The 11849-nt window shown below is 48.8% G+C and overlaps 1 protein-coding gene across 1 annotated transcript in view; it reads left to right on the top strand.

The window, feature by feature from the left end:
- Positions 1-2184: 2184 nt before the first annotated feature.
- The window catches only part of CACNA1H (calcium voltage-gated channel subunit alpha1 H), a gene marked incomplete at its 5' end in the record, with an annotated part of 109398 nt that continues 99733 nt past the window's right edge, over positions 2185-11849 (top strand). The window contains 4 exon segments of the mRNA XM_031061064.1: positions 2185-2295; positions 2922-3055; positions 6598-6695; positions 11498-11657. Of these exon segments, the coding sequence (XP_030916924.1) occupies positions 2185-2295; positions 2922-3055; positions 6598-6695; positions 11498-11657 (503 nt within the window).

The raw sequence follows: 11849 nt of genomic DNA, 5'->3' as shown, positions 1-11849 counted from the left end.
CTGCCGTTGCCATGGCAACAGCCGCGTTCCCGCTTTTAGGGGATTTGCCGGGAGGAATTTGTGCCATCCCTCACCTTCCCCGACTCCCCGGCTGGAAAAGCGCTCTGGGAACATCCCCGAGGATGTTCTGTGGGAATTCCCTCTCCAGTCACATCCTTGCTCTTTGTGCTGTTCCAGGACTTTTTTTCACCATTTCCTCACTTTTTTTTTTTCCCCTCCTCTGGAGGTTTTCCCATCCTACCAGAATTGGGTTTTTCATCCCTGGGAATGTGATCCCTAATCCCACCCTGCCAAGCAGCATCACCCCATCCCCATCCCAGGGGGTTTTTTTGGGACATTTCCATGGGGCTGCTGGAGCCTGGATGGCTTTGGGAGGTTCTGGAAAAGCAGGAAATCAGGGGGTTCAATCCCAGTTTTTGGGGCTCCAGGGACTTTAAAGGGGAGGAAAAAATCTGAAAATATAATAAAGGAAATTTATGCAACTGCAGACACAGGAGCCCTATTTATAGGGAATTTTACATGGATCCCATCACTCCATGGAATATTGGGAATGGAATCTGGCTGTGGTCGGGGTTTTGGGGCAGGATTTGGGTATTGGCTCAGTGGGGTTGGATTATCTCTGGGCTTCCAGGGAAAAGCATCCAAATAGCTCCTAAAGATGAGAAAAATCAGGAAGAAATCATGGAAGGGAGGGAGAAATTAAACTAACATTGGAATTTCAGCGATGTAAAAATCCCATCAGGAGCTTCTCCTGCTTCATTCCCAGGATTTTATTTCATTTATTTCTCAGGCTTCCTACATTTATTTCCATTTTGGACAAGTGGGTTTCCAAGCCTGCCCTGTTGATTCCCAGCTTTGAGGCGTTCCCAGCTCTGAATTAAATTTTATTTAATTAATTAGATTTTTTAAATTAAATTAAATTTATTTTCCAATTAAAGCCCCTCTAAAATAAGAACTTGGTTTTTGGGATCAGATTTTAGGGAGCTGCAAGATTTGACCCCACTGATTTTTGCCTTTTTTTTTTTTTCATCTGGATGAGTAAGAACGTGCAAAACCAGTTTGAGACTGAAGCTCTGATCTGCTGCAATAAATTTTATCCTGAACGGATAAAATCCCAGATAAAATATTCCTAAGGAATAAACATGGGAGGTTTTTTATCCAGGAATTGCTGTTATCAGAAATAATTCAATGTCTGTGCCTCTCTCTGCCTCCCCCAGGTGTGGGTTCGGAAGCACAAAGGTTTATTCACATCCAGATGTTTCCAATTATTTTCCCTAGAAACAGTTCTCTCGTTCCTGCTTAATTTGCAGAATTATTCCATCTTTTTGTGGGATTTTTAATTGTCCTGCCAGCAGCAAACAGCAACTTTGGGCCTATTTTGCACTGATGCAAATCACCACTTCCTACTTAGATCAATTAATTATCGGTTAATTGAGCACTGGCGGATCCTGTGAGGAATATGAGGGAATTTTGGAGACTGGAGACATCCAGCTGGGAGCCCTTTCCTTCTTTTTCATGCCCTCTGCATCCTGAATCCCAACATTCCCACCCTTGGCCCCACCAGCTTGGTTCTGTTTTGTCTTTGTCCGTCAGGATGTGAAATTTGTCGTTCCTTGAGATGTGGGAATGGGGTTGGAATGAGAGGACCTCATTCCCATCTGGATGTGGATCTCAGAGTGGAATCTGTCCCTTCTGGAGATGTGGAAATGGGGTTGGAATGGGAGAATCTCTTTCCCATTAGAATATGGATCTCAGAGTGAAATCTGTCATTCCTTGAGATTTGGGAATGGGGTTGGAATGAGAGAACCTCTTTCCCATCAGGATGTGCATCTCGGAATTGAATCTGCCATCCCTTGAGATTTGGGAATGGGGTTGGAATGGGAGAACCTCATTTCCATCAGGATGTGGATCTCAGAATGGAATCTCTCCCTTCTGGAGATGTGGGAATGGGGTTGGAATGGGAGAACCTCATTCCCCCAACTCCGGAGGGAATCCAGAAGAGCAGGGTTGGCACTGGGCACTGCTCTGGTGGTGGTGCCCTTGAGTTGCTCTCTTGCTGTGGGGTGATCCCCTGCTGAAACTCGGGATTTGGAGCTGGGAATAGCCCGGGAGAAGGGTTTGGATGGGAGGATGGTGTGGATGTGTCCCCTGCCCAGGCTGTGCTGTCCTTAACCCGGTGCCACCTGGTTCGAGCACGTGAGCATGCTGGTGATCCTGCTCAACTGCGTCACCCTGGGCATGTTCCAGCCCTGCGAGGACGTGGAGTGCCAGTCAGAGCGCTGCACCATCCTGGAGGTGAGGAGTCCCCGGCCCCAGATCCCCGGGGTTTGTGGGATGCGGGGCTGGGGCGGCTGCTCGGGGAGATGGGACCCCCATCGTGTTCCTTTTCCCCAGGACAAGCTTTCCCACAGAGCTGGGGTGGGTTTTCCACAAAGCCTGTGTGGGGTCTGCTTGGGGTGAGCCCAAAGGCTGGCGTGGATCTGTCCCAGCCAGGTCCTTTCTCTCCATCCTTAACAAAGGCTCCGAAGTGGGAAGGCAGATCCCTCTGGATTCCTTGGACACCACAAAACTCGTGGGCTCCCATCCCTGGAAGTGTCCCAGGCCAGGCTGGACAAGTCCCTCTCCAGCTCTCCTGGAGCCCCTTTAGGCTCTGAGGTTTCCCTGGAGCCTTTTCCAGGTGAACACTCCCAGCTCTCCCAGCCTGGCTCCGCTGGGGCTCCAGCCCTGTGATACCCTCACGCCTTATCAGGGCATGAACCAAAGCTGGGAGCACTTCCCAAGGCCTGGAACGAGCCAGGAGCTGTGCCAGGGGCAGGTTTGATTTGGGAGCTGGGAGGTGGCACTTTGGTGACGGGAACATGGAATGTCCCCGTGCTGGGGGTGCTCAGGACTGACTGAAATCCTCTTTTCCCGCTCTCCAGGCGTTTGATGACTTCATTTTTGCCTTCTTTGCCGTGGAAATGGTCATCAAGATGGTGGCCCTGGGCATCTTTGGGCAGAAGTGTTACCTTGGAGACACCTGGAACCGCCTGGACTTCTTCATCGTCATGGCAGGGGCAGCAACCACTTCATCCCCCCATCCTGGGGCAGGGAAATCCCCGGGAGCCAAATCCCGGCCTTGTCCTGGCTGGTTCTCACAATGCCTTGGGAGGCAGAATCTCCCAAATCTGATTCTTTTTAATCCTCATCCCAAAACCACGCTGGGTTTGGGGGTGGGTGGTGAATATCAGGCAGAGCTGTGGGGGTTTGGAGCAATCCTTTAATCCTAACACATCCTGAGTGTCCCAGTGCTGTTATCTCCAAAAAAAACTCAGCTCAGCCCCACTCCTGCCCCGTGCCAGCAGCAGAGCGAGGCAGGGATGGGGTGAACAAGAATTCAGCCCAAAAACCCCATTAGGAAGGTTGAAATCTCAGTGGGAAAAGCTGGCTGGGATTTCACCCAAATTCCAAACTCCTCCTGGTTTACAGCTTCACTCCATCTCCCCCAGCTGCTGGTTTGTGCAGGATGTGTTAATAAACAGCTCCAAGGATGATCCTCCTGCTTTTGACACCCCTTCCCTCACCCCCACAGGGAATAACTGAGTGGAGTAAAAGCTTGGCAAGGCTCAAACTTTATTTTTTTTTACCCAATAAATAAACAGCTTTGGAAAGCCCAGGCTCTCCTACCTGCTCAGTACGCCCTGGAAGGGATGGAAAGCTTTAATTACAGCCTGACTTCTGAATTCCTGCGTTCCTAATGACCAGCCTGGGGTTAATTAAAACATCCTTGGAATATGTTGGGGCGTTTTTCCCTTTCCATTAGCGCTGTGCCATCTTCCCTGCACTAATGGGGTTTTGTTGTGCTCTGTGTTATTTGTCTGGAATACAATTAGGAATGGTTTTAGTGCCCTGAATAAAACATGAGCTCTCCTGAGCGGAGCTTCCTTGGAACTCGGGTGCAGTTGGAGAAGGAACATCAGGGACAACAAAAAAAAACCCCTAATTATTAATTATTTTTACCTTAATTATGTTTTCCTGTAAAGCTGCTGCGGTGTTTAAGGGAGGAGTGGCAGGGGAAAACTCGGCATCAGGATTCTGATCAAGGAGCTGAGGGTGTTTTTCCATGTTGGATCTGTGGGATGAGCAGAAAACCCCCAGCTCCTCAGAGCTCCCCCAAACCCAGGATTGGGCACCCCATGGAGGCAGAAGGGCTGAGCCCTCTGCTCATCCTCAGGGGCAGCTTTGGCACCGGGAATTTTGCTGTTGGAATGAGGGGGAAAGTGGCTGCTGAGGCCATTTGGGAGTTTTCCAAGGTTTTTCCCCACCTGCCATGGCTGGAAGATGTTTGGGGAGGATGAAAACAGCAGGAGACCCCGCTGGAGGTGTGGCATTACTCAGGCTGGAGATGAGAAGAAGAAAACCCCTTCCCTGGCTGATCCCAGACCTTCTCCAGATGTGAGCCAGACCTGGGATATGATTTCCCACCTTCCCTGGCTGATCCTGGACCATCTCCAGATGGTTTTGGTGGATTTGAGCCATAGCTGGGATATGATTTCCCACCTTCCCTGGCTGATCCTGGACCATCTCCAGATGGTTTTGGTGGATTTGAGCCATAGCTGGGATATGATTTCCCACCTTCCCTGGCTGATCCTGGACCATCTCCAGATGGTTTTGGTGGATTTGAGCCATAGCTGGGATATGATTTCCCACCTTCCCTGGCTGATCCTGGACCATCTCCAGATGGTTTTGGTGGATTTGAGCCATAGCTGGGATATGATTTCCCACCTTCCCTGGCCAATCCTTGGTTGGTGGATTGGCCAATCCAGATGGTTTTGGTGGATTTGAGCTGTACCTTGGATATGATTTCCCACCTTCCCTGGATGATCCTGGACCATCTCCAGATGGTTTTGGTGGATTTCAGCCATACCTGGGATATGATTTCCCACCTCTCCTGAATGATCCTGGATCTCCAGATGTTTCTGGTTGATTTGAGCCGTATCTGGGGTATGATTTCCCATCTCTCCAAAGAGAGGCTGGAGCTGGGAGTACCCCTGGGGGAGGAGAAGCTGTGCTGAGGGCTGGGATTCACCTCTCACCACCACCGCCCTTCAATCCAGCGTGTGCTCCTACAACTGGAGCTGCTTTTAGCAGGGAACTCACCACTGGAACAACAAAGCTGCTTTTTCCAGCCAGGGGATGGATGTGCTGAAGTTATTCCGAGGGTTTTTTTGTGATGAGAAGGGAACAAGTGATCAGCAGAGCTTTGTTTGCCCCGTTCTGCCTCCTCAGAGGAGCTGGTTTGCCTCAGCAGCAGCTCCAAAGGGAGCAGGGGAGCTACAAAATAAACACAGCTCCCGCCTCCAGCACGGATGGTGTCTGAAGTTCCTTCCAGCTCCCAGAGTCCTTTCATGTTTTCCTCGCCCCAGAAATGTTCCCTGGAACGTTTCAAGCCCCGTGGAACTGGTGAGCTCTCTGTCTGGTGCTCAGGAGAGCTGAAACCCAGAGGTTCCTGGTGCATCCAGTCCCTGGAGACATTCCAGGCTCCCGGGATATGATTTGGATTTGACAGCTGAAGGTTTGGATCCCAAAGTCTCGTGCCTCTTGTTTTTCAGGGTAGGGAATCACCTACCCAGTGCCAATCCTCCCAAAATTCCCAGCTCCAGTGGATTTCTGTGGGGCATTTCCAAGGGATTCAGGATTTCCAGGTAGAATCTGATAACAGGACCCCACTCTTGGCATCCTGGTCCCTCCAGTCCCTGGAGATCTTGCAGGTTCCCAGGATAAGTTTTGGGTTTGAGAGCTGAAGGTTTGGAAGCTGTTGATGGCACAAGACATCCCAAAGCCTTGTGCCTCCCATTTTCCAGGGTAGGGAATCACCTACTGAGTGCCAATCCATCCAAAATGTTTAGGGGGAGTGGGGAAGAACAATCAAGGTGAAAATGTTCTTTATTCTTAATAATCAAATGGAAAGAAAATGATTTGTGCATTTTTTGTTGGTTTGGGTGTTCAGGTTTGGTCACAGGAGGAGAGAAAAGCTGGGGAGCAGCTCCTTGTCCTGGAGAGTTGGGGAATCATGGAATGGGTTGGGTTGGAAGGGACCTTAAGGATCATGTCACAGGCAGGGACACCTCCCACTATCCCAGGGGTGCTCCAAGCCCCATCCAGCCAGGCCTTGGACACTTCCAGGATCCAGGGGCAGCCACAGCTTCTCTGGGAATCTGTGCCAGGGCCTCCTCACCCCCACAGGCAGGAATTCCTTCCCAACATCCCATCTAAATTTCCCCTCTTTCAGTGTGAACCCGTTCCCCTTTGTCCCATCACCACAATCCCTGCTGGAGTTTCCCTCTGCAGCTTCCTTGGAGGTTTCTTCACGCGCTGGAAGGAAAATCCTGCTTCCCAAAGTAAAGGCAGTAAAGGCTGGAAGGGACTTTAAATCTCATCCCATTCCAGCCCTGCCATGAGCAGGGATAACTCCAACCATCCCAGATTGCTCCAAACCCCATCCAGCCTGGAACTGCTTCATGGAATTGCAACCAAGCACCCCTGGGCTTGCAGGCAGCTTCTCCTGAGCTTTTCCTGAGCACCCCCGTCCTGACTGCTGTGCTGTTTTCCCTGCAGGATGATGGAATATTCCCTGGATGGCCACAACGTCAGCCTGTCCGCCATCCGCACCGTGCGCGTCCTGCGGCCCCTGCGCGCCATCAACAGGGTCCCCAGTAAGTGACACCCCCGGGCACAGCTCTGGGAAACCACGGGAATAACCCTCCCCACACACACCTTGGGTTCTGAGCTCGGAAAACTGGAGTGAGTCTGGGAAAACTGGAAAATTTTGGGAATAACACTCCCACACACACACCTGGGTTTCTGAGCTCAGTCTGGGGAAACTTTGGGAATAACTCTCCCCACACACACCTGGGTTTCTGAGCTCAGTCTGGGAAAACTGGAAAACTTTGGGAATAAACCCACCCCACCTGGATTTCTGAGCTCAGTCTGGGAAAACTGGAAAACTTTGGGAATAAACCCACCCCACCTCAATTTCTGAGCTCAGTCTGGGAAAACTTTGGGAATAACCCTCCCGACCTCAATTTCTGAGCTCAGTCTGGGAAAACTGGAAAATTTTGGGAATAACCCCCCCACACACACACCTGGATTTCTAAACTCAGCATGGGAAAACTGGAAAACTTTGGGAATAACCCTCCCCACACCTCAATTTCTGAGCTCAGTCTGGGAAAACTGGAAAACCATGGGAATAACCTCCCCCACACACACCTGCACACCTGCTTTGTGCAGCTAATGAGAGGAAATGGATTAATTTAATTTTTAATGGCGAGTTAGAGATCGTCATTATCATAATTGGTGTTAGCACAGGGCAAGGGAGCAGGGGATTGACCCTCGGAGCTGTTTTCAAGGTTTTTGTGACTTTTCTAGGGAAAACATCTCTCTGTAAAGTGTAAAGTAAACAATGTTCTTCCAAAGGAAGGGAAAAGGTCACTTCCAAGAGGGATCGTCTTGCCCTGCTGGGTTGGTTTTCCCTCCTCAGTGATTTAAGATCTTTCCAGGATTTTATGTTCAGGATTAGCAGCTCAGGAGCTTCCCTTGCTGCTAAAACCCCAGGGAGGGTTTGCTCCGTGTGAAACAAAATTGGGATCATCCTCGACAGGAAGTTCAAGTGGCTCCTAAATCCATTTTCAAGTGGCTTCAGCTGCTTGGCTTCTAAATCCAATTTTAAATCCGAGGCACCACGTTGGAATAATTCCCTGCTGGGATCAGCCAGCTGCTGAGCCGGCCTTTGCAAGGTGCTCATCCCACAGCAATTCCATCCTTTTCCAACCCAAATCCACCTCAATCAAAATGCGGCAGCATTGGATGGAAATCACAGGGACCCTGGCAAAAAAAAAAAAAAAAAAAAGCCAAAATAAAAAAAAAGGGAAAAAAAGGATATTTCCTGTTCTGCTGGAGTGAGCCAGCCCCAAATCCTGCCTGGATTCGGGACAGCCAAACAACCTCCCCCAGAAGGGGTTTGATTCCAGGCCCTCCAAGGAAAATGTGAGGGAACAGATGGATATTGACACCCAGGAATTTCCCTCAGAACCCCCAATTCCACAGGTTGTTTTTGTTTCTGGAAAAAGAGGAACAAAAGCAGCGAATTGCACAGTGAGGTCCTTAGTTCAAAACGTGGCCACAAAAAAGAGAGGCCAAAAGGGGCCTGGAACCCTTTGGAGCTTTGTTTTCCTAACGAGGTTTTGTTGCCAGGGTTTTGGAAAGCACAACACCCAGTTTCCCTCTGGAATTTTGGGTTCCAGAGAAGTTTCTCTCTGAGATTTGGGGTTCAGGGAAGCTTCCCTCTGGAATTTGGGGTTCCAGGGAAGTTTCCCTCTGGGATTTGGGGTTCCAGTGAAGTTTCTCTCTGGGATTTGGGGTTCTAGAGAAGTTTCTCTGTGAGATTTGGGGTTCCAGGGCAGTTTCCCTCTGGAATTTGGGGTTCCAGGGAAGTTTCTGTCTGCAATTTGGGGTTCCAGAGAAGTTTCCCTCTGGGATTTGGGGTTCCAGGGAAGTTTCCCTCTGGAATTTGGGGTCCAGAGAAGTTTCTCCTCTGGGATTTGGGGTTCTAGAGTAGTTTCCCTCTAGAATTCTGGGTTCCAGAGAGGTTTCCCTCTGGGATTTGGGGTTCCAGGGAAGTTTCCCTCTGGGATTTGGGGTTCCTGAGAGCTTTCCCTCTGGGATTTGGGGCTCTGGGGATGGGGTGGAGCAGAGAGACCACGGGCTGGGCTCGGAGCCCTCCAGGCTGGGACGAGGGTCAGGCTCCCTCTGAACTCCTTCAAATCCACAGAACCCTTCACTCTTCCCATGGAACAGTGGGAATCTCAAGCTGGGATCCAGCTGGGCTGAAGGCACAGCCAGGGGAACTGAAGGATTCACCCCAAGCTCCAGAGATCCAAACAACTCCAGCTTTAGGTGGAATTTTGCTCTGAGTCCAACTTGTGTTTGTCCCCCCGATCCCTGACACCGAACGAGCCTTCCAAGGTTTTTTCCACTGCAATTCCCATGGGATTCTCATATTTTTCCATCAGGCAGGTGATAGAAAATATCCCGTTTTTGGTTAATATTCTGTGGGATGAAATGCAGCGGGTTCAATCCCTGTTTGGAGTGGAGGTGCCCAAGGAGCAAGGGGACCTGAGCACCAGGATTGGGATTCCTAGGAATGATTCCCAGAAATATCCCCATTCCTGGAGGGCAGATCATCCAGCCTCCACTTGTCCAACCCCACCCACTCGGAACAGTGGGAATTTTGCTCTTTCAGACCAAAATATTCCAGAATCTGTGGAGAAAGGATGGGAAAATCCCCGAATTTTGGTGAATTTTTGTGGTTACATTTTTGTAACCATGGCACAGCTCAGCCAAGGGATTTCCTTGGAATTCCAGCCCATCCCAGCAGCGTCCATGCCATTCCCAGCTCTGGGACTTGGGAATGGGATTTTCCACCAGATAAAATTAACAGCTGGATCAGAAGAGATGAACCTGGTGCTAAATGCAGGGAAACAGGCAGAACCAGCCTGGAGATTTATCCCTGGGATTCCTGGGCTCTTCCCTGGGATCCAGCCAGCACCATCAGCTTGTGGCTTCCAGGCACAATAAATTCACCCACGAGATTCTTTCAGCTACATGCAGTTTGTTAAGAAAAGAAAGAAGAACCCTGGCCAATAAAAACATCATTTCTATTAGAAATGATTCCTTCCAAACCACTGGAAAAATGGAATTCCTGCAATTTATTCACTTGGCAGGGGCTGGAGTCGGGGATTTGTTTTTTCAACAGTGGTCATTAGGTTGTTTTTTTTTTTTTTTTAATCCATTTCACTGCTTTATTTTAACATTTATTTTAACATTTATTTTAACATTTATTTTAACACTTATTTTAACATTTATTTTTGATTTTTTAGTTTTATTTTTAGATTTATTTTTCTATATTTTTGGGGTGGGTTTTTAATTTTTAATTATATTTTTGTGTATTTTTAAATTTTATTTTTATATATTTTGGGGGTTTTATTTTAAATTTTATTTTTGTGTATTTTTAAAATTTATTTTTATTTTTCTGCTGGAGGGATTTAAACCAGGCATCCCATGGAATGGGGATGAAAATCCTGCTCCTTGTTTCAGCCCTGGGGATGCTCTTATCCCATGGCACACTCAACATTCCAAGGAGAGCCCGGGGTGGCTGGAGAACAGCTGGATTCAATCTCTGGGATGATGCCACTAAACAACCCCAAATACCAAAAGGAGCTGAGCAGAAAAAAAAAATTGTCTGGAATGGGGAGAGAAATTTTACCCATTTTTGGAAAAAAAAAAGAGGGAGGATATCAGTGAGAGAGGGGAAAAAAAAAAAAAGGGAGAAAATCCCAGCATTGTCTTTCCAGTGGGGATTGAGTGTGTCCTTGCTTTTCCTAAGATGGATTTGCCAGGAAAATGTGGGATTGCTCCTGAGGGGGTGACAGTGCTGGGCAGGGCCGGGAGTTGGATTTGAGGAGCCTGGTGTGTCCCTTCCCATTCGGGATATTCCATGATTTTGTGACAGGACACATTGGGAAAAACCACCAGGAATTCCAACCCCAATATTGGGAAAAAACACCAGGAATTCCAACTCTAATGTTGGGAATAACCACCAGGAATTCCAACCCCAGTGTTGGGAATAACCACCAGGAATTTCAACTCCATTTTTGGGAATAACCACCAGGAATTCCAACCCCACTGCTGGGAATAACCACCAGGAATTCCAACACCCTTTTGGGAATAAACACCAGGAATTCCAACTCCCTTTTGGGAATAACCACCAGGAATTCCAACCCAAATATTGGGAAGAACCACCAGGAATTCCAACCCCATTGTCAGAAAATTCCAGTTGGAATATTTGGCATGGAAATCAGCGTTTCCCTGGCACCAGAGGCTGGAGGAACTCGGGGCTCATGGAGACCCTTGGCAGAGGTGTGGGATTGGTGGGAAGGTCCCCACAGCCTCTGCACGAGGAGGGAAAGGGAGCAGAGCTTTCCTTGGAGGAAAAGCATCCTGCTTTCCAGCCTCAAAAAAAAACCAAAAAAAAATCAAAACTTCCCCTCCTTTCCAGCAAGGAGAGTTGTTCTCCACGGAACAGGAGCTCTCTGTGGTGGAGCCCAGGCTCTGTGGTTTTTTAGGGGAACAATTCCTGTGATCCATGAGGGGAGTTTGCAATGTTTGCAAATCCGTATTTTAACAATTCCTCCAGAGGCTGACAATTCCTGGGAGCATTTCTCCAGGAAAAAATTGTCTTGCAGCTTGTGTGTCCTTGAATGAAAACACCTGGAAATCCCATCCTCTGGAGATTGCTGTTATTCCCATTTCCTGCCAAGCCTTTGGCATTTCCACCTCCCTTTCCAGCCTCAGCATTTCGGGGAAAACACCAAATCCTGATTTTTCTGGCCCGGCTGCACATCCAGGGTGGGAACGGTGGTTTGTGCCCATCCTGACGTGGTGTTCCCTTCTCCCCCAGGTATGAGGATCCTGGTCACGCTGCTGCTGGACACTCTGCCTATGTTAGGCAACGTCCTCCTCCTCTGCTTCTTTGTCTTCTTCATCTTTGGCATTGTTGGGGTCCAGCTCTGGGCAGGGCTGCTGAGGAACAGGTGCTTCCTAGACAGGAATTTTGCCATGTAAGTACAGCAAAACCAAAAATTTTCCACCTTTTTTTTTCCCCCTTTTTTTCTCCACACTTCTCTCCCTTTTTCTTCCTTTTCCAGCAGGGGATTTTTCTGTCCCCTGCTGGAAAAATCCCAGCTCTCAGCAGGGTCCTTTTTGTCTGGGAAAAAATCCCATTTGTCAGCAATTTCCTGAGGGTTTTGTGC

Source organism: Geospiza fortis, unplaced genomic scaffold, assembly GCF_000277835.1.
Source record: "Geospiza fortis unplaced genomic scaffold, GeoFor_1.0 scaffold213, whole genome shotgun sequence".
NCBI lineage: Eukaryota > Metazoa > Chordata > Aves > Passeriformes > Thraupidae > Geospiza > Geospiza fortis.
The sequence above is the reverse complement of the archived record's forward strand: the minus strand, read 5'-3'. Positions and strand labels throughout refer to the sequence as shown.